This window comes from Terrapene carolina, unplaced genomic scaffold, assembly GCF_002925995.2.
Source record: "Terrapene carolina triunguis isolate 2854851 unplaced genomic scaffold, T_m_triunguis-2.0 Scaffold238, whole genome shotgun sequence".
Classification (NCBI taxonomy): domain Eukaryota; kingdom Metazoa; phylum Chordata; order Testudines; family Emydidae; genus Terrapene; species Terrapene triunguis.
The window spans coordinates 16,084,416-16,108,404 of NW_020664589.1; the positions used below are offsets into that span (position 1 = coordinate 16,084,416).

Genomic DNA, 23,989 nt, shown 5'->3' on the forward strand with positions numbered 1-23,989 from the left:
CCTCGGCTTCGCACGGTGCAATGTAGGGGGCCGCCGTTATTTTCCAGTTTGTTTTGCACAGAAGATGGCTTAATTTTTGTATATTAACCCCCCAGCCCCCAGCCTGCCCAGCCGGGCCGGGGCGGAGTGCCCGGGACTGCTCCGAGGGCGATGAGCCCTGCTCCGAAGAAGCCTCCTAGAGGGACGTGACGGGGCCACGCAACTGACTAGCTCCAAGCCCTGAAGCCGGCAACACCAACAGCCCTCCTGCCCCCTCCCCCCAACCTCCCCTGCCCCCCCGCCCCCCTGAAACCCGCGGACCGGAGCCTGCGCTGAGCTCCGGAGAGCTTCGCTGGCTGGCACGTCCGGAGCCCGACGAGAGACGGGGCGGCCGGGCTAGATGCATGGGGGAGGGCTCCGGTTAATGCAAGTGCTGGGCTCCTGCAGGGACCCCGACCACTGTCCGCTGCAGCCGCAACTCGGGGCCTCCTCCTCCGCTTCCTCAGCGATGCTTTTCCACAGCCTGTCCGGCTCCGAGATGCACGGGGTCATCGATGAGATGGACCGGAGAGCCAAGAGCGAAGCGCCAGCCATCAGCTCGGCTATAGACAGGGGAGAGACCGAAACGGTAGGAGGCGAGAGAGCGGGCCACATACCCCCTCGACCCCCTAAAAATAACGAACCCATAACGGTACCGACGCTTTCCCTTAACAAGAATAAACAGGGGGAAACGTAGGCAAAAAGAATAACTAAGACGCCTAATAGGAACAAAAAAATAAGCATAAACGCACCTAAAATCGGTGAAATAAAATCTAGGGGCTATGCATGTACCTGATAATAATAGTAAGGGACGGATGAACTGAAAGGCACTGCCCTTGCGAGAACAGGAATAAAGCAGCAGCAGCCTTTTGGAAGAGCCCAGGAATTCCTCCTCCTCCCCTGCCCACAGCCTGTCTGGCCTTCTCCTAAAGTTTTGGGGAAGAGGGCGACATGCTTTTTTATGTAGTTAACGTTTTGGTGTAGCCAGTTTTAGGGAGAAGGGACAGCATCCTGTCTGCAAAATGAAAAACACAAACACCAAAGGATTTCTGTCTCTCTGTTTTTTCCAGATGGGATGAATACACTGAGGCAGTCACTACTGCGCGTCTAGTTGCAATGTTATAATCCATTCTTATTATTATTACTACCACTGCTACTACTAATAACAAATATAATCTGTTCTCGCTACAATGCGACAAAAGGAGAAGACGAATTTCAAAGGTTACGAACGAAGACACAATTTTTTCCTTTTAAAATATTTTGCTAGGGCTCATTTTGTATCTGGTGATTTATAATATTTATGTATTACGTTTACGGAGTTGAATAGATACTTCTAAATAAAATAATGTATTCCTTCTAAATGTCTTAAGCTAACTTCAAATCAAGCGAAGAGATTTTCAATTCCTTCAACATTTGTATATCTCCTACTTTTTTATTAAATAGGAATGATAACTCTTGCTAGGCAAAAAGATCCGTATTTAGGTCAAATATGCCTCTTCCTATAGAGCTGATATGGCCATGTGCACGAAAAAACCTTCCGAATTTGTTTTTAAGTTTTCCATGTTGTATTATTTTTGTCAGCATTGTGTAGAAAATAACTGCCAATTAGTATGTTTAAGGCTGAAATGATGGCTATAAAAGAGAGCCTTCGTACCTGGTTTATGCTCTAAATATTTTTAGTTTTCTTTTGAAAAGTTTGATTTCTTTTTCCCCCGCAGGTAAACAGTGTTTGAATTAGACAACTGATCTCTCTTGGCATAATTGTTATGACATTTATATATGTAAGCCACCGTGTGTGTGTGTGCGTGTGTGTGTGTAAGTAAAATATTATAAACACGGGCTTAGACTATTAACTTCTTAAGCACCGTTCTTGGGTCCCCAAATATTCATGTCACTGGAAGAACAAAGCAGAAAAATAGTGTTTTATTTAAACTGTATTTACAGGAAGCTGCTTTTGCTTATAAAACGATCACTAATCAGGGTTCGGTTAACTCTTTAAAGACACAAACAGTGGAGCTGTGTGGACAGCATACCATACATTGCTATACTTCCATTTAAATCTAAATTCTGAGAGTGGATTCATTGAAATATAGGCATTTGGGCTATTCGCAAAGGATTTATGTGGCTTGTACAAGTGTGGTTGGGCTACTGGATAGTTCTAGTATATTAAGACATTCCCTTCATTATCCCTCTATTCTCTTGTTCCTCTTTTAGCTGTCTTCTTTATTTTTGCATTGCGCACCAGTTTAAGGTGCTGGATGGGTAACAAAAATTGTATCCGTCAGATCTGTTTTTTCCCACCATAAGTAAATATATAGGGAGTTTTAGGTGCCATGTTAAAAGCAAACGAAGAGGGAAATGTACAAAAGCCAGCTGCAAGGTCTGCCATGAATAGTGCTTCGCATTTTATCTTTCCACGTGAATATTATTTTAAGATCTAGGATAAAACAAATAAGGATGTTTTCCTTTTGGTTTAAATGGTTTCCACCATTATTTTCTCACTAGTTAGTTGAAGTTGATTAGATTTTTTTTAAAGGAACTTTCGATTGGGTTGTGATCTGACACTAAACTATTAAATTATATAGGGGTTACATTTAGTTTATTGCTTCCAACTTTATCCCGGCATAACCTAAAATGCTCTGCTGCGGGTTTTCCCCGTTTTCTTGATGGCACATTTCAGACTATGTAGTATTCTTGACAAAGCATTCTACGCTTTGAATTTAGTAATGTTCATCTCCTCCGCAGTTTTATTGACTCATCTGTTTAGTGGTTTGGGATGGAATACATTTTGTTTGGAATCAATTTGCAGAGAGCTCTTTCTATAACTCGATAACTGCCAGGATCTGTAATTCACGCGGATTTTAATATATATATATATACACACACACATACACAAAGCCTTTCCTATACAGTCACTCTCCGTGTCTCCACTATATAGATATTCAGATATAGATATCTCAAATTAACTGTCTGCGATATGCCTGCTGTATGATTATTGTGACTGTTTGTTTGCAGAGCAGCATGGTTTTTGTTTGCTCTGGGACTAGCCGATCCAGTTCATATATACCATTTATTAGATTTAATCCGGATGGCCTTCCCCTCACCCTGTAATATGTGCTTCTCGCATCCTATCCCCTCTGCCAACAACCACGTCCCTTCGCTTGGGATAGGGGCAGATATTTTAAGCCTTGGAAATCTTAAGGAAACTTCCCTTTCCCAGGGCAGGAGAAGCAGGTCAGGATGGCAGGGGCTGGACTCCTCGGAGCTCCCTTTTCTCTGGTCTCTCTGTTAAGCCCCCTGGAGTGGAAGAGGAGAAGCCCAGCCCTGATGGTAACTGGGCTTGGGGGAGGAAGGGGAAGGGGGGGTGGTTAGTGGTGCAGGAGGGTTTCTCCCTCTGTCACTAACTGTCTGTAATTGTTTTCCCCTAGCAGACCATGCCTTCCATCAGCAGTGACCGGGCTGCCCTGTGCGCCGGCTGCGGGGGAAAGATCTCGGACCGTTATTACCTCCTGGCAGTGGATAAACAGTGGCACATGCGCTGCCTGAAGTGCTGTGAATGTAAACTCAACCTGGAGTCCGAGCTCACCTGCTTCAGCAAGGACGGGAGCATCTACTGCAAGGAGGATTATTACAGGTACGGACTGCCCCTCCCCCAGTGCAGGGAGCGGGGGAGGGCTCTGAGACCCACCCACCCACAGAACAAACCCAACCCCACTGCACACTGCATAAGGGGGGTACTGGGCAGACCCTCCCTGCGGGGCAGGAGATGGGCTCCCTAAGCGTCTCCATCCAGAGGGGGGATAATGAGGTAGGCAGGACAGGCTGCAGTCTTTGGGGGGAATGGGCCAATATCGGGGCACGAACCCCACCCAGGCTTGGAACACGTGCCCCCCCTCGGTTTCCTGCACTCTTTGAAGTAAAACGAACCAACTAAGGAGAAATACAACTTCGCTTTCTTCTCAGCCCTTGGCAAATAGTATTAAAAGAATAGTAATAATGATCATTAATTAACGCGCCTCCAGCATTACTTTAAATACACACAGGCACACACCCCCCGGTAAACTGTGTACGGATTGGCGCCCCAGATGCAGGGAGCCAGCCTGGAGAGGGGGTCTCAGCACCCGTCGCCAGCTAGGATGGATGGAGTGGCAGGCTCTGGGGTAACTCACAGAAGGGCGGGAAATGTTATTCCTTAGGATATTTCTCCATTCAGTACGCTGGGTTTCAATGAAAAGGCTGTGATGGTGCCGGGCGATTTGAGCTGGAAAATGCCGAATTTCTCCCCTGGCACCCAAGCTGAAGGTCAGACCCAGTCCCTTCCTGTCTCGGGTCTCCCGAGCAGCCACAGCAGACAAGTTTCGCTGCTGTCCCATGGCCCTGGGGGGGGATTTCGCTGCATTTGACTTGCAGAAGTGAGGCGGGGTGGCAGGTTGAGTGTAAAATAATGTTGCTAGATGGGAAGCAGAAATGGATGCCCTGCAAACCAGAGTCCTCCTGAGCCAGGGACCCAGGCAGGGGTATCTCCCCTCGGACTGGTCTGGCAGGGCCATAGCTGGTTTTACGGCTTTCCACGGCTTGAATCTCTTAAGAGTTTAGAGCACTGGAAGACAAAGGCCACTTTGCAAACTTTACTGCCTTGTTCCCCGGTCCTTGCTCATCCAGGGATCGCGGTCTGGAGCCCAGCCTGCTCTGAATAAAGCCTTCTGGCCGGAGAAGAGAAACATCTTTAAGCTTTTACCGAAGACTTGCAGAAGGGGGGTGGGGAGGAGATCCGCGATAAAAAGGGGAAATGCGGTTCTCATTTATTTCCTGTCGCGGTTCTGTTCTGCAGGAGGTTTTCGGTGCAGAGATGTGCGAGGTGTCACTTGGGGATCTCCGCTTCCGAAATGGTCATGAGGGCCAGGGATTTGGTATATCACTTAAACTGCTTTACTTGCACCACTTGCAACAAGATGCTCACCACCGGCGACCACTTTGGCATGAAGGACAATCTGGTGTACTGCCGCCTCCACTTCGAGACTCTCCTCCAGGGGGAGTACCAGGTGCATTTCAATCACTCGGATGTAGCCGCTGGGAAGGGCCCAGCGCTGGGAGCGGGCTCTGCCAATACTTTGGGACTGCCTTATTACAACGGCGTGGGGACTGTCCAGAAGGGGAGACCCAGGAAAAGGAAGAGCCCAGGGCCTGGGGCAGATTTGGCAGCTTACAATGCAGGTAAGAGACCCCTCCCCGCCAAGAATAATGCTGATGGTTTGTTTCTGTTCCCCTTGGGGGGGGGGGGAGATTCTCTTTATTTTAGCTTAAACTCTTAATAATAGTTTAGCTGCAGCATAATTATTGAGCTCAAGTGCTGTCAAACTGCAATTACGGAAGCTGATATGTTAGCATTTTTCACTTCAGTTGGAAATAAAATGTTTTGAAGCAAGGTCATCTGGTTGGGGGCGGGGGAAAAGGGGACGAGTGTAGCTTGAAATAAAATCTGGAAACCAGAGATTGTAAATTAGCACTTCAGAGAGCTGTGAATTTCCTTTAGTAGTTAGTTCTTAAAGGCTGCTGTTGGGTGAATTATTCTGCCACTCTTGAGCTCTTGCACCAAAGACTTTGGTAAAGAGGAGAGTAAAAAACAAAACCAAACCCAACAACGGGGTGATTTCACTGGGAACTGAACTGGAAGGGAGATGGGGCTGTGCTGGAACTCTGGCGTGGGGGTACAGCGTTTTTATGTTTAGGCACATGCATAGCGCAGTCTGGTGGTCTGAGGAATTATCTTTAGAAAGCAGGTGTTTGCAGGCAAGCCCTGGACTGTTTGCCCGATGACCAGTTTGGAGTTTTGTTCATCAACTGTGAATTATAAAAGTCTCAAAAAGCTAAAAAAAAATCACTATTCTAACCATGCACTAGCCTCAAGTTACAACCCCCCTACTCCAAATTTGAGATCAGCAGCAAGGACAAGGGGTGGCAGGAACAGACCTGGGTCCCGGGACAAGCTTGTGTCTTTGCAAAAACCCATGGCTCTCCAGTTCTTTAAATTTCAATAGCTAGTATCCCAGATTGTTTCCCTTCACCTCAGTGTTGTAATTTTGCAGGCACAGGAATTCCAATTGGCTGCCCATCCTATCAAAGAAAATTATTTCTTTCCTTTACTCTTCTTATAATGTATCATTTGTAGCCTGTATATAACAGAAATGTTAGAATTATTTTTATCTTCCTGTTTTTGTGGATCCAAGAAGAGATAGAAAAGGGTTTATGCAGAGCAAAAGATTTAGATCTCCGTTCTATTAGAAGTGTTTCCAGCAGATGTGTTGGGAACAAGGTTTTCTCTGGACACAAATCTCTGTAAACTCTTAGTTCAAGTGTCCAGCAAATGTTTGTAAAACAGGGGGAGACCCTGAAGAAGAGTCAGCATTTGCCGGGTTTTTTCAGTTGTGCTGCCCCTTTTTCACAGCTCCTTGAGTCCTTCAGCCCTGCTTGGCAGAGTGTAATTCTGTCTGGTATGACGTTCGTACATGACCTGGGGGTGGGGGTGTGGTGCAGTTTTGCCTTGAACTTTTTGGGGGGATGGGGCCCTCAGGAAACGTACAGTTTGCTGCTGTTTGGTACAAACTCCCTCTCTCGTAAATCTCTGGAATATGCTGCTCTGGGCAGCGCTTTACTTTCTACTACTCAATATTAGAAACAATAGAAAAAAATAATCAAGAAAAACTGCAGCGCAGTGTATGACGTTGTGAAAATCTTCTCATCTGCTAGTGATCTCCCAGCCCTGTAGATTGTGCGCTCTTTGAAAGTCGGGGGCAGGGGGAGCGGAGGATGTGGCTAAGGCTGCGCCTATTTTGCGCGCAACTTGGATGGGAACAATGGGGATGGATGCGCAAAAATTACTTGTTTGGCCTAAAAATAACGAAGAGGAAAGGCGCAACTTTAACTAACTGGAAAACAGGTTTCAGGAACCGTTTGCCACCTGGAATTCGATTGCTGTATAATTTGGGAAATGTACACAAGTCAATGGGAGTGCCATTGGAGAGATTTGGGAAGGAAAAGTTCTATGCTTTGAAAGGTGTATATGGCGTTTTCCTCAGATTCACTCCGAGCTTTAAAATATATAGAAAACACGAGTTTCACGTTTAAAATTGTATCCTTTTAGGAGGTATTAGCCTAAATTGTCCTTCCGCTGTCTCCCTATGCAGGGCAGATGTTCAGATTCAAAGGACCAGTAAACCGAACCATCAGCATCTGTCCTGGATAGGTGCGCAGAAAAAAACATTATAGCTCCTTGGCTCTTAAACTCGGCACGTTTATTTGCAATTATTTTTTATTCCTTTTCAAAATAATTACTCTCCGGTTTTTTTTTATTTATTTCTGCTTTGACTGTGAAACTGCAGATTAAACAACCTTCCCTGGGAAGGTTTTATCTTCTTTTGCTAAACCTTTTTATGATTAAAACAAAATCTCTTAACTGAAGTGATTATAAAGGAAGTTCTGGAAATCTACTCATTTTGTCCTTTGATTTAAAATAAAACAGTAACGGATTGCAAAGTGTACACTTAGTAAGTTTTAAAAGAAAACATGTTTTAACGTGTGTGTGACTGCTTCCCACATTGAGAGATGCACTAGAAATTAACAATGTTTGCCATCCCCTCTTTCTTTTTGTTGCCAATTGGGGTTTGTGTATAATACACCGTATTCTTCTAAAAATAAAGCCACACACATGAATTTGGGGAGGAGAGGGGAGAGACACCTAAAACCTGACCGTAGTTTAGAAATAAATTATTTACTAAACTGCAGTTATTTCATCTGTAGCATAAATTGGATTGACTCTTTTTTCCCACTCAAACAAGACCCAGTTTGCAATGGGGTGGAATGGTTGAGGGATTTTAGATGTGGATAGAGCCTGACAAGTGGAAAAGAGCTTAGAAGGAAGCCGGAACTTCAAAAAGATTTTTTCCCCTTTCTTCTTCTTCTTCTTCTTTTTTTTTTTTTTTATTTTTGCTCCTATGATCATAATTTTTTTCTTTCACTTGTTGGAATGGAGTTTGAGAGGGTTTTTAGGTCAGTAAATCAATGGCTGAAAGCTTGCTGAACACAGGAGCACCTGTAAAGAATTCTGAATAAAATACTCCCTTTGTGAATTGGACCCCGAACCTCCCACAGCCTGGAATATTTTATTCATTCATATCTAGTCTCCCTTTAACGCGAAGACACTAAAATATCCCTAGAAATGATAGATGTACCGTGCATACCGAGGGCCCCACAGACTGATAAAATGCACAATCTTTGCGAAGAGCAAAGACCCACATTAAGAACTATTTTCTTCCTTTACTAGCTGGACTCTGGAGGATATAAAGTCTATCAATAGGAGGGTGCATCTATATGCATCCGAAGAAGTGGGCTGTAGCCCACGAAAGCTTATGCTCTAATACATTTGTTAGTCTCTAAGGTGCCACAAGTACTCCTGTTCTTTTTGCGGATACAGACTAACACGGCTGCTACTCTGAAATAGGAGGGTGGTTAAATATACAGCGCAGACATAACTCTCGGGTTGGGGAAACAATGGGAGAGGACAGCTAGTCCCGAGAAAGGTGTGCACTTGTGACATTTTTTTTCTTTTCTGTTTGTTTTGTTAGTAATGTAGAACGGAAAAGGCTTTTGAGCTAGGTTAAAGCAGTAACTGTTATCCCTAGATTCGCTTTGGTTGGACTTCCGCAGCGCTCGAGTTCGTTTATTTCCTTTCACTATCGAACAAGCGTTGAAAGAATAAATGTAGAGCTTGCGAGGGGTTCTGATGAATCCAGGCAGCAACGAAATAGTCTTTTGCTCCTACCTCCCTGCCCCCTGCCCCCCCCCCCCAATCCCCAGCAAGGTTCGGGGGAGTTAGGAGTGTCTCTGGCGCAGGCTCTCTCTGGTATCAGCCAAAAGTTTCACAGGAAAGACAAATAAACCACCAAACAAATACAATAAAAAGCAGGTAAAATTTTTGAATAATTTGTTCGATCTCTTTTATTCTATTTTCGCCCATCGCTTTTCTTCCCTCTGCACAAAAATCAAAGAACAAATGACAAATCAAAGAAAGATTTCTCCTTGCCACTGAAATTACAAAGCCAGACAAAATGGAGATTCTCAAGCGCGAATGTTTTCCAGGACGTTAGTGAGAAAAATCACACTCTCCTCCCCGGCCGATGGGCTTCGTACTTTCAGGCGTGGCTTGGGGTTTTTTTTTTACGTATTTAGTCCGAAAAAAATCTGTCAAATACGTAACTGCCGGTACAACTTTGGGGAGCCTGCTTTGCTGGGGCGAGCACCTGGGACACGATCCCTGAAGCGGGCCCCTCCAACGGGAGATTACAGCTAAGGATGAGGAATCTCCCCCGGGACCCCAAAGGGACTGGGAGCCGAGGGGGCTGGGGACCTGCTGCGCGCCCGCTGGAGAGCAAGGGCGCGGCTTGCGCGCCCGGCTCCCGCTGAACTGCGCCTATTTCCCAGGGAGGCCTCTTGGGAGGGGAACGGGACCAAACCAAATGTGGCCCCAGCGAAGAGCGAACCAGCCCCTACTAATGGGGGTCCCCCCCTGCGCTGCTACCAGGGGCCTGGGGCAGGCTGGGCGGCCCGGGGCTGCATGTGCGCCCACCGGGGCCAGGTCTGGGTGGGAGGGGACAGAGGGAGGTCAGCGCTGGAAGGGGAGGGGAGACGCTGCAGGGACTCTGCTTTGCCTCCAGCCCATGACCCCGGTTCTGGCAGCCCCAGCCTGGCCCTGGCGCTGGACTTGGGGAGAGGCTGGCTGGGTTAATCACCAGCGCAGGGACTTACTGAGCGCTCGCACCAGCAATTTAGCTTCATTCAATTGGCTTAATTGAGAGGAAAAAAACCTTCCCGAGCCAGCCCCTCCAGGAGGCGGGCCCGGACACCCCCGCCGCAGCCCCCACAGGGGGCTCAGATCCCCCCTTCCTCCCCGCTGGGGCACCCCGGGCACACGCGTACACCGGGGACCCTGATCTACCCCTCACTCCCTCCTCTTGCAGGCCTGGCCCCTCTACTCCCCATAGAAACCTTCCCCCCGTAGTCCTGGCCCTTCTGCGCCCTCCTCAGGACCCCTTTGTTCTCTCCTCTCCCCCCATTTTAGGCCTGTCCCCTCCGCTCCTCCCTCTCTTTCCCCCGACATACAGCCAGTCCGGCAGCTACTCCGATCTTGAGCCTCTTTCTCCCCCTAGAGGAGTCACACAGGTTGCAATTCACTGGGGTTTGCACCGAGACCGCACGAGGTGCCCTTTGGTTCTGGTAGGAGGAGGGATAAGATCCCGTCCCTGCCCTTGCATCTGCCACAGTCTTGTTCACAGTTCTGCTTCTGAGGTCTAGGGAGGGATCCTGGGATTGTTTCGCCAAGCGAGACTGTGAGGGAATGTGACCCAGACAGAGCCCTGAGCTTTCTTTCTAGCTGGAAGGTTGCGGTAGGGATAAAAAGGGAGCTCCGCTCTATGTAATCTCCCCTGCCCCCAGGACATCCCCTATCTCCTGTATTCCCAAAAGCGCTGCTTGAGATTTCAAGACTGAGGAGGAAGCTCCTGGGTCCCCTACTCTGAAACCTCACAGGTGTGGTCTCCCCCTACTCCCTGCACACAGACCTGGGGAGGGGGACACACTCCCTGTTCCAGGTGCCCCAGATTCCTCCTCCCGAGCACAGAATCCCCCTTTTTGTTCCAAAATCCCCCTTTTTGTTCCACTTGCTATTAAGGACCCAAGAGTCGTCCCCCCGCCCCCTTGTTCAGAGAGAGATCCAACCCACTCTATATCCCAGGTGATATGAGTCAGTGAAGGATTCTCATCTTTTTACCCCCCCCCCCCAAAGATACAAAACCCTTTCACAGACCTACCTCAAACAACAAACAGTGCTGCTCTCCCTACCTGTTCTTCCAGGTGGGAAAAGGTGCAGGTCACTGAGCCACTGGGAGTGGAGAGCTGATGTCTCCACCATATGTCTCTTATGGCATCATTCTCTTGACATCAAGATTTGGTTTGCTTTTTCCTTTTGGTGATTTAACATGTCAAACATAAAGTAAAGATAAAATTTCCCCAAAGGAAGCGCTTCTGCCCCTTGCATCCAGCAGCACATTGAACATTAGTGCAAGGTTTGTTTTGAACCCCAGCTGGTAGGATCCAAGGACCAGGTTGGCATAAGAAAGATCTTTCTGTGTTTTCTTCCCAAATATAGTTTATAATAACAATACCTTATTTCTTTGTTCCCTGTCATCCTTTTACCAGGCAGTTTGCTGCATTAATATGTGGAGTACATTCTGTTCCTTAGCACCAAATTCCAATGTTTTTGGCATAGATTGTCAGGCTCAAATTGCTGGTGATACTGCCTGAGCTGATTTTTGTACAGTGTTTTTAATGGGGGGAGTGTAGGACGAGTCATTACTCAGAGTGGCCAGCCAGAGATCCATAGGGAAGGGGATATGATGGCCAGCATGAATGTGGTTCGGTGGCTGGTGGAGGCTCTGGGAGGGAGGGCACAGTGGATAGCTTGGGCTCAGTGTGCTAAAAAGGGACTCAGTGCCCATCTGGGTTTCTTTGATCCCCAAAGTGGGAACCAAGCACTAGTCTCATTCATTTAAGCTTTCCCATTTGACTGGCATTTCACTGAATTCCATTTCTGAACTTGTCTCATGGCAGGAAGCCCTCAGCCTGCAGTTGAGAGGAAACCTGGAATTTGGATTGTCTAACAGATCCTCTGTGAGATACACAGGGATGGCACACAAAGAACAGGAGCAAAAGTGTCTGAAAAGGAGAGGGGGTACATAGGGAGCATCTACAGGATTATTTCTTTGCACTGAGGTATTCTATAGGAGACCCCCTGCTCTCCCCGTCCCCATGAAAATTCCCCTCTGCCCACTGAGTATCTTTTGACCCACACCCTGGGAGGGAATCCAGATTCTGGGAGAGTCACGAATAATAATACAGTAGACTGATTTAAAGATGGAATCCTAAGTACCACACCCCAATATGAATGGCTACTGGCACTAATCAGAAATCTTTATCTCAGGCTAAGCTTGAGAGGGGTATCCATCCAGCTGGCATAACAAGAGTGAGCAGCAGCCACCCCCAGGCACTTTTAAATTCTGTTGTGCCAGTTCCTTTTTTAAGAGGAGACAATAGTTCTGCAGGCCTCAAATGGGACATTTTTGTTTTTATTTTATTTGGGGACTGGATGAGTAGGGAGAAGAGAGGTAGGGAAGTAAATTATAAGAAACAAGTTATATATATTTGCAATGAAAGGAAAACAGGTTTTGGTTCTTCAGAAAATAATTTGATGTTTTTCATAATCAATCACTGACTTGTCACCTCTGGGAGGATTAGAAAAGATTTAGGATGATGCTCATGGGTCTTTTCCATCTCTAATTTCTATGAGTGAATTTCTACAATTCTGAGTGAATATCTTTAAACAACAATAATAAATAATGTATTATCTTACCTCTTTTTCATAGCACCAATTTCCCTGAGCAATATAGTTTTAGATAATCTTCTTCCCAGCATCATTTGAGGAGGAGAATGTAACTATGAGGGAGACTGAAGTACATAGGGTGACTACATGTTTGGCAACCAGACTTCAGTAACCAACCAAGCCAGAAGAAGATTCTGAAGTTTTCCATTCAGCTTAATAAATGCAGCATTCTGCTGTCCCCTTTTGTGTCTCCTTTTCCCCCTCAAATTCAGGTGCTGTCAGTTTTTCCATGAGAAAACCAAGTTTAAAACTCAGCAGAAAAAATGCCCCTCATTGCTGAAACTTGGCATGAGGTTAGCCTGGAAAGGATTTATATATATAGATATAGATCTATGGCTAGTTATTTAAATTATAGGAGTCTAAAAAACAGTGAGAGAAGTTTTGAGGTTTCAGATGCTTTTTACATGTCTGTGAGACTTACATGCCTTTGTTTTTCAAACTGAAATGTTTCAGGCCTTACTCCATAATGTGTCCTGGCCTTTAAAAAGTCTCTGAAATGCTGAAGTTTGCAAAGCAATCACTGTATATGCTGACTAATTGCTTTCTATAATGTTTGAATATATTTATTATTATTGGTATAAAAGACACACATGCATATTATGAACATTTTGTTAAATTCGTTTCCACACCTGATTTTTAAAGTTCATATTTATTCTATGGAGCTGAACAGTTCCAATTGGATAAATAATTTGTATTTGAAATAAGGCCATACCTATCTGTTACATTCCATTGTATTGGATCAGTAATGATGGACTATTTTAAAAACCTGTGTGTAGATGTTTGGACAGCTGGATCAATAATTCACATTTTACAGCTCCCAAGATACATATTTATCCGTTTTTTTTTTTTTAAGCCCTTTTGGTAGAGTGGATGAATAATTATCAAGGGAGAGTGTAAAATGAAGATTACAGGGATTTTCCCCCTTTTTAACACAAAACTTTTTTAAAAAACTGAAAAGGGGGGTTGCGGATACCTGAGCACAGAGGGGTAAATTAATGACAAAATGTCAGAACAGATTTCTAGACGTATCACTGAATTTTCTCATGGGTTTAGTCTTGATCCTTAATGTTATTTTAAGAGGATTTTTTGTGGTTTACTGTATGCATGTATAAAATCAAAATAATACCTTTGGCTTATGAGAATATTTTGCTTGGCGTGCAACTTTTAGTACTATTTGGTAATTATTGTAATGTTCCTTTACTTCTAAACATTCTTTGCGAGACTTGTTACTGATTTTTTCAGATCTATCGGGCAGTCTTGTTAAATTATCTCAAATGGATACATGGAAAATTGATTCTTTGAACCACTATTTTTAAAGAGAATTTGTTTTTAATGAAATATAAATATACAGAGAATAGTTTTTAAAATGTATATTTTTGATTTGGCACACTACTGACATATTTTAACAGGCTTATTTATTTAACCAGTCAAATTATAGTTGTAATTTTCTGTCTGGTACACAAACTTTACTCCTTTAATAGTGTTTTATTTAATGGGTCTCTCTTGTATTCTACAGGGTTTAGTTTGATGGAGGAAATAATTATAATTTTAACTAGTCTGTTCCATCAAGATTTAAGTGGACTCTATTTAGGAGCTTTCTGTGTACAGTACAATGCAATTTATGGTGATACAAAGTGCATTAAAACACTTTACAGAGTTGAGGACAGCTACTGTCCTGCAGACAGAAAGTCATGGAATGGATGTGTGGAGATGGAGAAAAGAAAAAAGGAAAGAGACCTGACATTTTAAAAGCAGTAAACATGCAGATGAGGATTCTTGCAGACTAGTTATTGTAAGGGAAGAATAGAAGGATGCAGGAATGGAGGGGAAGGCAAGTAGGGTTTCTATCATTACAATACATGCCATAGTATGTTCTTTTAATCGCTGCACTCAGATGATTTCCAAACAATGTTGGTCACAGAGTGATGGATTTACACAACCGTTTCCTTCTTGTTGTCTTTAGCTTTAAGTTGCAATGAAAACGATGGTGACCACCTGGATAGAGACCAGCAATACCCCAGTAATCAAAAAACAAAGCGCATGAGGACATCATTCAAACACCACCAGCTGCGGACAATGAAGTCTTATTTTGCTATTAACCACAATCCTGATGCCAAGGACTTGAAACAGCTAGCTCAGAAAACTGGCCTAACCAAAAGAGTTCTTCAGGTAAGAAGAGCAAAGACTTCTGTCTCTAGCAGTAAATAAAATATCGATCTCATGTTTGACAAGCCTCAGTTGAAACACTGTGGATAATACCTCCACATATTGCTAATGTCCAAATTTTTCTTATTTGTTGGTACCCCCTGTGACACGTAAAGTAATCCCAGAGAGTACGAGAAAAGCCATTTCTTTACAGCCTAGCAGAGGAATATATCTTGGGTTCTAATTTTTAGAGCACAGTTGTGTAAATTAGGTGTCTTGCTTATTTTTATCAAACAGTTAGTTACATCTGCCAGGCATTTTTCCTGCAGTATGCTTTTAAGGAGAGGGGAATGATTTTAGCTGTCATATTCCTTTTCTAGGTAAATAACAGTATAGAAGTTTAGAAGTCACTCTGAATGAATAATTGCATAAGAAATTAAACAGAAATATTGATCTATTTTGTCAGTCAGGACAGATCGGACATCTTGGCTTTGTAGCTGAAGTGAATAATAGATAGATTTTTCAAAGATTAAAACACGTTAATTTCTCATTCATAGTTTTGTAATTTAGAACCAAGGGGTGAAGGCATTTTTAAAGACATTTTTCCATTGCATGCTGGATTTTTCTTGGCCCAAAGGCACTTGTTCCCTCTGAATTTTTATGGGAAGCAAAAGATGGGAATGTTGGATCCTTCAGCTCCATCTAAATCTATACTCTGTGCTACACCAAATTGGATTTGGTGGGCTCTTATCCAAAATGACTTTTTAGCCAGAGGTAAATTTGGGAATTCAGGTGCGCTAGACCCTCCTATTGAAATAGTGTAAACAAGAGCCTGAGTGGGGTTTGTGGGGAAATGGGTTGGAGACTTTCTAGGAACCAAATGGGGTACAGTGACAAAACCTGACAGGGAACTATGGGGAAACACTAGCACCGTGGCAAATTCACAGTGAAATGGGGGATGGGTGGAGAAAGCTAAGAGAAAAGATAAGTTTGCTGGAGTAAACCTAGATCTTGTGGTGATAGATGGATAGAGAGAAAAAGGAGCGGAGGTTGGGGTTCCTCTGGAAAAAACTGTAATGACAAAATTACTGTGACTCCTTCTCTTGCACATCTTTCCTGCTGTTTGACATTGTTTGTTTTTATGGCCCTACCTCAGCGCAGTGGGACAGATACCTACCCTGCTAGTCCCTACACTTATTAATGCCTGAATCGGTGCCTCTTGCAGCAGCTGCTCCCATATGTGCCTGACAAGAGCTATTGCTTGTGCAAGAAAGGATTTTCTGCATGTTTCCATGTTCCTTCTGCCTCTTCCTGTTTCTCTGGCTTCTCTTTTCCTTTTCTCTCTTCTTCTTTTTCCCCACACTTTGATTCACTTTAATCATCTCCTCTCTATTCCTTGAACTTCACCTATCACAGAGCTCTCTGAGTGCCTTCCTATAGTGCATCAAGCAACATGAGTCACATATGCCATTACTGTCTCTCTCTCTCTCACCATCTTTCTGTTCTCTCATCCCATCCCAGCTGCATCAGTCTTAGCATTTATCCTTCTCCTTTCTTTTCTCTGCTCATACTCTGCCCTTCATTTCCCCTCCCACTTTATTCTTCCCATTTCTTCCTTCCCTCTTACACCCTAGTTCTCCCTCTCCAACCCTCTTACTCTGTGACTGCCCCCACTTCAACATCCCTCTATCATTGGTTCTTTGCTCTTGCTCTATTCCTTCTACCCCTGTCTTACACACTTAAACACTGAAATTTCTGGGTGCTGAATGTTTTCCCTTCTTTTCATCCTGTCCAGCCCCCTGCAGTTCCATTCAGCTTCTTTATGAGCTTGCTAAAGTTATTGGAGAATCAGTCATCTTGCTCCCACAGTGGTATATCTGGTTTGCTTTGCCTGCAGCACTGTGGGAGGTGGACAATAAGGAGGAGATGATTGGACCTGTAGGACCACGGGAAATAATAGAGTAGTGTTTCCAGAAAGTGATTCAGAGTGACACTTTGCCTACTACAGCCATGCTTATGGCCTCTTCTGCCTGTGGTGGAATTGCCCTAATCCACCCTTCCAAGTTATATGTTGGAAATTAATGTGGGCCATGAAAACACTTTCTTTTTGGCTTGCATAGATCACGGTTTTAGAGCCTCTGTGTCCAATTTGCACTTTAACTGACCAGTGAGAGGAAGCAAGCTAGATTTCTGTGGCCATGGAGATGATTTTCAAACTTGAAAGTTCACTTACAGTAATTGCAAGGTGGCTCTTTGCTGGGGAAGTCTCGTCATGCTTGTTGGCTCCTGGCACAGTGCTGTTCATGAATTCTTTTAAATTGAAAAGTTTGCTATCCAGTCCGTGTCATTTATTGAACTCAAAGCCATTCACTAATACTACTGAGCTAAGCCATGCAACATTAGATTTCGTCTGTCTTTTGTACTGAAGACACATGGACTCTCAGCCATACATGGACATGTTCCAGTAGTATTAAATTCCAAACATTGCCTGTGTTATTGCCAGGCATGTCTGTAAACTTACCTTCTTTTCTGCAAGATTAGGTCTGTGCTGATTTGGCCAAGGACAATGTTTTTGCCTTCAACATCTTTCTCTTTCTTTATACATAATTTTTAATAGAAACTCTATATAAGCCTGCCTACAGTTGATGAACAGAGAAACAGCTGTCTCTAAGCCTTGTGACACTTGTAATGAAACTGGTGAGCATCCTAAGCATACATAGTGTAGTTTCCAGTGTACCAGGAGTTGGCCATAGTCCTTTTACTGTATGGACATCAGTCCCATGAATACGTATTAGGGGTGGGTATGCTGATCGACGAGTGGAATATTTGGCCAGATTCTTCAGCGTCTGTGATGTCACACTTGGAAGACCTGACTTTGAGCTTGGCTTAGTCTGTAGTGAGTCATCAATCATCCATGGCCAGCAGTAGTGGGCAGGGGAACGCGTATATACTACTCTCTAAATGATTGTTCCTGATGCAGTTTGGCAATGCACAGACTATTTCCCAGAAGTATCTAAATCAGAATTATGTTAAACTTTTTTCCATAAATTTCCGCTATTTCTGTTTGTTTTTATTTATTTTTTAACCTTTTGATCTACAAGTCCATTCACATACCTAATGCATGTCAGACAGTGAGAGCATGTGAACGAGTTGATTGAAATTCAACAACTTTCCTTTAGGTTCATTCCCCAGCAAAGAAGAAGAGGGGGAAAAACCCCACAGCTCTTTGCATCTAACACCTTCTGCAGGTGATATGAGGAAAGGAGCCTCTCAGGAGGAAATTCTGATAAATGGCACAAAATGTTCCTTTTTAGGGCCTAGATTCTGCCCTTTGTTGCATAGTGCAGAAGGGGTAGGGGAGAAGATAGAAAAGGATTCTTTTCTCCCTGCAAGTAGCGGGGTAAGATCCTTCATAGAGACAAAAGAGTGCTAGAGGAGGACTGGCAAATGAGCTGGCCCATTCCATCTATAGTCTCAAGGAGATGTAATCTGCTTGGTAGAGGTCTGTCCAGCTACCTCCTCTCTTCCCAATAGCTTAGAATGCATGCTATTCAGAGGAGCAGCAAGTAACCCTGTTCTATGCTGCTCCCCCAGGTAAGAACAGGATTTTGCCCGTAATATTCAGGATCTCTTTAACACACTGTCAAGATTATATGACAAAGAATGTGATATGGAAATGTACACAGAGAGGCTAAGTGACTTGTTCAAGGAAGTCTGTGGAAAGCAGCAACTTAAACGTAGGTCTCCCTAGCCCTAGCCTAGTGCCCCAACCACTGGATAATCCTGCTTAGCAGTCCATCCATAGCTATTCAATACCATTAACTCAAATCTAGTATTATTAGTGGTTGACTTACAGCTGATTCTGTTTTTCAGTGGTAGTTTTGGTTTATGTAGTTCAGACCTTTAATGATGCATTTTAACAAAAAGACATTAAACATTTCCCACACTGTTGTGATTTTATTTATTTATTTATTCCTAAATACTGAAGACCAGATTCCTAATTATCTAACTGATGTGAGATGAGCCCTTCTGGAACTATTATGTACAGTTGTGTTATTGTTTCCTTGTGTTAATGTAGCACTGTTACTGGTACAGGGCCTGAACCTGCAAAGTGGGCTTAAAACAGTACCACCGCTGTGCTGAGTGGAGAATTCTGATTTGGTAGCCTTTTACATCCTATCTGCAGAGATATAAATGATGACACATACTGCAAGGCAGGCCCATATTACCAACAGCTCACACAAACAATAGTTTTGCTTCTCTCAATTCCCTTGAGTAAAAACGTTGGCTGAAAATATTTCACATCGTAAGTCTACACGGCAGACTCGTATACAATGTGTTGGGGGTAGCTGTTTTAGGCTATTCTTTTCTGACACAAGGCTAAATATTTTTCAGAATCTCAGTACAGTCAATATCTAGAAGCTTTTTAAGTAGCAATATTAATACTCGTCATTGTGCATCCCTAAAGCACATTACAAGCATTAACCAGTTAACCCTGCAACACTCTGGAGAGGGAGTGAGTTAGGAATTATCCCTGTTTTTAGACAGCACCTATAAGATGTTGGGGTATATTTTACCCATAATGCTAATAGGAATGAGTCATATTAAAAGGAAAATGCACCCTGTCAAAATCTTTCCATGTGTGTGCAGCTCCCATTGGTAGCATTCACAGGTAGCTGCCTGGGCAGCTGAAGGTAGGATTTGGTTACGAGTGTTTAATGACTTTGGAAGATGGAGGGAAATACATGCAAACTAAGAGGTTTGACCCTCTCTCTCTTCCAAATCACTAACTTATATACAAAATTAGACATTTAGAGACACCATAGTGGGGTTTTTTAGCAGCATCGCAGTTAAGGATCCATTGGGCTTTAGGAGTAGCGTGGGAGATCAAAGTTGTTCTAATGTCTTCAGAAATTTTATAATTTGTTTTAACCTGCAAATTGCTTCATGTTTAGAAACTGAAATTTTGCTAGCATGTGGGGCTTGCCCCTCTTCCCTATGTGCAAGTATGTTTCTCGCAAATATCCAGATGAAGTCAGGGGGGGACGTGCACATGATTGGAACTAGTGAAATGGTGACTTTGTCTGTTTTATTTTATTTTCATTAATAAATGATTGAGTTATTCAGCCTTGACAACAATGGGCAATTCTTTAAACTTTTTATTACCCTTTTTTCCTGCTGTTAAAGGGACATTGTCAGATTATATATATTTGAAAATAAAAATTCCCATACTTGTACTACAAATAATTTATATTATTTAAAATGAAAAAAAAAACGGATTTCAAAATTCCCAATGTACTTTTCGTCATTTCTGATGGCTGTTTTTTACATACTCTCAGCTTGAATAATCAAAATAGATTAATCTGTTTCACCTTTATTCTTTGCACACATGGTTCCTGGTCCTTCAGCTGGAACCACGCAGACAGACCCTTGCACTCTTTACAGAGCCTCACAGCTCTGCTTACATGGATCTGATTGCAGAATCAGGGCCCAGGAATGGCAGACATTGCAGGTGAAGGTTTAAGCCAAAACCCACTTTCCATTGTTAATACATCTGACATCTTTAAAGAACCCTAAAAAAGTTAGTGCTAATATTAATTTTTGGGATAGTTTTTTTTTCTGATTGTAATATAACAAACCTATGCATGGAGCCTAAACTACTTGACAGTGTCCCTTTAAACAAGGGGAATGCCAACATAAACTATTAAAAACACTAATCTGCACAAGCAAGGACACAAATGGACATATACTCAGGGCTGCCCAGAGGGGGGGGCAAGTGGGGCAATTTTCCCCAGGCCCTGGGCCCCACAGGGCCCCCCACGAGAATATAGTATTCTATAGTATTTCAACTTTTTTTTATGGAAGGGGCCCCTGAAATTGCTTTGCCCCAGGCCCCCTGAATCCTCTGGGCGGCCCTGCATATATTACCCTTGGTCTATGTGTACCACTCTAGAAGACATTAGTAGGAGTTGCACATGAGGATAAAGGGAATTTTTTATGTTCAAGCTGCCCATCTGTCCTTAACTCCACTCCTTGGAGTTCATACCTAAACCCTTCTTCACATGGATTTCCCCCTTTCCCCAAAGAAAGGAGGGTCTGCAACAGCATCCCCTCTTTCCCCGGACCCCACAGAGGGTGTTTGGTTCTGGGGATCCATAAATGGGAAATAGACTGGCCAGGGGAGGGAGTGGGAAGACTGGGGCACATGCATCGTCCCAGGACTGTGTTATCTTTACACCTCACTCTCCTCCTCTGTGTGGTGGGGATCCCACTCAAAGGGAATTCCCAGGGCTGCCCAAGTTGCAGCAGGACCATACTGTTAGGGAGTTGGGGGGACACACAAGACTTCTGTGTGGATGGCTCTGTCTTCCTTCTGGTCCCTTGGGCTCTGCACACCCCCTCTTCCACAACAGACCATCTGGCAGAAAGTTGTCATAGGAGACCCTCACCGATATCTCCTCTCTCTTAGCCCCCTTCTGTGGGACTTCCTGCAGAAAGAACGATAAGGCCTTCGGCACCTAAACTGACAGGGACTGATGCTGCTCACACTGAAATAAGTCAGTGTGAGCTCAGTGAGAGCAGGACTGGGTCAGTTAAAGGTGATACAACACAATGACTTGAGACCCGGTGATACCTAAATAGTCGGGCATCACTTTGTAAGATCAGAGCCAGGGGATATATTATCCCTGTAATGTCTGAGTGTCTGGTATTAAAAGGTCGGTATCTGCCTGCATCAGCGTGAGCACAGGACTTTTAATGCCATTTTGAAATTTAATAGAGATATGTCTCTGTATCTGGATTTGATAGAAATATTCTTGGGGTTTAATATATTTTTACTGATATTTAATTTGAGATAAACTAGCAGAGTATTTTATTTTAAAACTAGCCCTATAGGTATGGGACAGGCACCATTACCTTCGGAGAGAAGCCTTGGCAATTTAGCCTTAGGAGATGAACTTTGCCGCTTTTGTCTCTCAGTCATAGAGAGCGAGATAATAGCTAGACAATACAGGAGATAAATATAGTTCTAGTTACATACAGATAAATATACATTTTGCACACTGATTTTGTTACTTCTAAAATTATGTTTTAGTACAATACAAATTGTTTTGTATACCTTCACAACAAGTATGAGAAAACATTCTACAGAGAGACTGGGGCGGGGAGTGAAGCAAAAACACTTTTGGGGTGAGGGTGGGGAGGAGAGAGGAAGGCTTAATAATACATGGAGATATACCTATCTCCTAGAACTGGAAGGGATCCCAAAAGGTCATTGAGCCCTTTATATAGCTATAGCTCAGTGGTTTGAGCATTGGCCTGCTAAACCCATGGTTGTGAGTTCAATCCTTGAGGGGGCCCCTTAGGGATCTGGGGCAAAATCAGTACTTGGTCCTGCTAATGAAGGCAGTGGGCTGGACTCCATGACCTTTTGAGGTCCCTTCCAGTTCTATGAAATAGGTATATCTCCATATATTATTTTATTATTATTATTTAAGGCTTTATGGAGAAAGAGTGTCAAATCTTTTAGAGAGAGGGGAAAGTTCTGCTACCTCTGGAGCTGTAGAGGAGCTGTTTAGGGAGAGGGGAAGAGCAGGATGTCATGCATAGGATCTATATCCTTTGCAGTGCATGATGGGAGGAGGGATGGACCAAAAAATGGCTGGGGCTGGTGGATCCAAGATTATACACATCGTCTCGTCAGTTCCGCCCCCATCCTGACAAATACTTCTCAGGAGCTGGGGGTAGTTGCATGAACCACAGCGGCTACTGAAGCCCTAAGACTGTTTTCTCCATTGCCTGGAGAGCAAGATTCCTCTCCTTCATCCTCAGTTCTCTTCATATCCCAGTGCACACTCTATTTACTTAGAGAAATGTGGGAAAGGCAGACAGAAATGCTTTACATGCTAAGTAGAGAACACTTCACACAACTGGACACAACCTGTGGAGTTACTGTAGCAAAGTGAGCTGTTCCACCTACATGCAGTCAATACAAGAATACACCCAATTGAGGCTGTATTGAATTTGTGTCTTTTGCTTTTCTAAAAAAATGCTGTTTTTTAAATGCTACCCTATTATATTAAAATATTTCAGGTTTGGTTTCAAAACGCCCGAGCCAAATTCAGACGGAACCTCTTACGTCAAGAAAACACAGGGGTGGATAAGACTTCAGATTCCACACTCCAAGCAGGAACCCCGTCAGGACCCGCCTCAGAAATATCCAATGCCTCCATGAGTCCATCCAGCACTCCCACTACCTTAACAGACTTGACTAATCCTACCATGCCTACTGTGACATCTGTCTTGACGTCAGTACCCGGAAGTCTTGAGGTTCATGAATCTCGAAGTCCTTCACAGACAACTCTCACAAATCTTTTCTGATGACTCTTTCTCAATAATTTCTTTAAAAAAGAAATTATTCTTAGTTGAATTCCAAGAGTATTTTAATAGAGGCTTTGAGCAACTGACTAACCACACTTAGGATCTCTCCTGAAAACAGAAGGAAATGTATTGTTCTGATATTACAGATTATGGACTGAGGAATAACTTGGAAGATCTATCTGCAACACAACATTTGTGTAACTGTACAGTTTTGTGGACTGAGTAAGGGAAACAGCAATTAATTTAAGTTGGCTAAAGCTTCTGTAATTTTCAAAGACTGCCATGTGCCTTATATACTGTTTTATCTACGTACTTTGGATTACATGTCCATTTTTCTCTTTTTCTCTCTGTATATTTATAACAAGGGCAAAAATGTTACAAGAGTTTGTTACTTTGAATAGTCCTATGCCCTTTATTGGTTGCTTTGTTGTTTTAGAATTTTAAGGTGAAAGTCTGTTTGAATATCAGAATTTGTAAAATCTAACCAGTAATAAAACCACTTGTGGAAACTACTTGGTAACAGCTGCAGTTACATTTAGCATTAATTTCACCGTGCAGGTAGGCTGACTGTATTTAAATTGATTAGAAAATTGCACATCAAATACAGTATCTGCTTAGAGTAAACTCTAACTACGATACACATCTGCCTCCTGATTCCTAAATATATGGGTGAAAAATCCAATTTGTATAACAGGGTCTAGATATTTTCGTTATAGAGAAATAAATAATTGTTAGTTGAAACTAAAAATTGTTATTGAACATTAAAATTTACACAAACATACTGCTTAATTTTGTTGCTGAAACTCAATTTAACTTCAGTTAACATTGAAAAGGAAAGAAATATTGCTTTTATGCAACCAAAGGTGTCTGTCCTATTTTGTGGAGAGGGCAAGCCAGGCATTTGAAAGCAGTGTGGCCATGATCAACCTATTTCTGAGACAGACACTGGGTAATGTT

The 23,989-nt window shown here is 43.4% G+C and overlaps 1 protein-coding gene across 2 annotated transcripts; it reads left to right on the forward strand.

Annotated features, from left to right (window-relative positions):
- Positions 1–231: 231 nt before the first annotated feature.
- Positions 232–23,414, forward strand: LHX2 (LIM homeobox 2). 2 transcript variants are annotated; one of them, XM_024214525.1, is made up of 5 exons: positions 232–607; positions 3,447–3,652; positions 4,850–5,232; positions 14,472–14,677; positions 22,745–23,414. In XM_024214525.1, the coding sequence occupies exons 1-5, from the start codon at positions 380–382 to the stop codon at positions 23,030–23,032; spliced, it is 1,311 nt and encodes a 436-aa protein (XP_024070293.1). In that variant the 5' UTR covers positions 232–379; the 3' UTR covers positions 23,033–23,414. The 2 variants fall into 2 exon arrangements, with proteins under 2 accessions (XP_024070293.1, XP_024070294.1); XM_024214526.1 differs by having other exon boundaries at positions 3,450–3,652.
- The last annotated feature ends 575 nt before the right edge of the window (positions 23,415–23,989 follow it).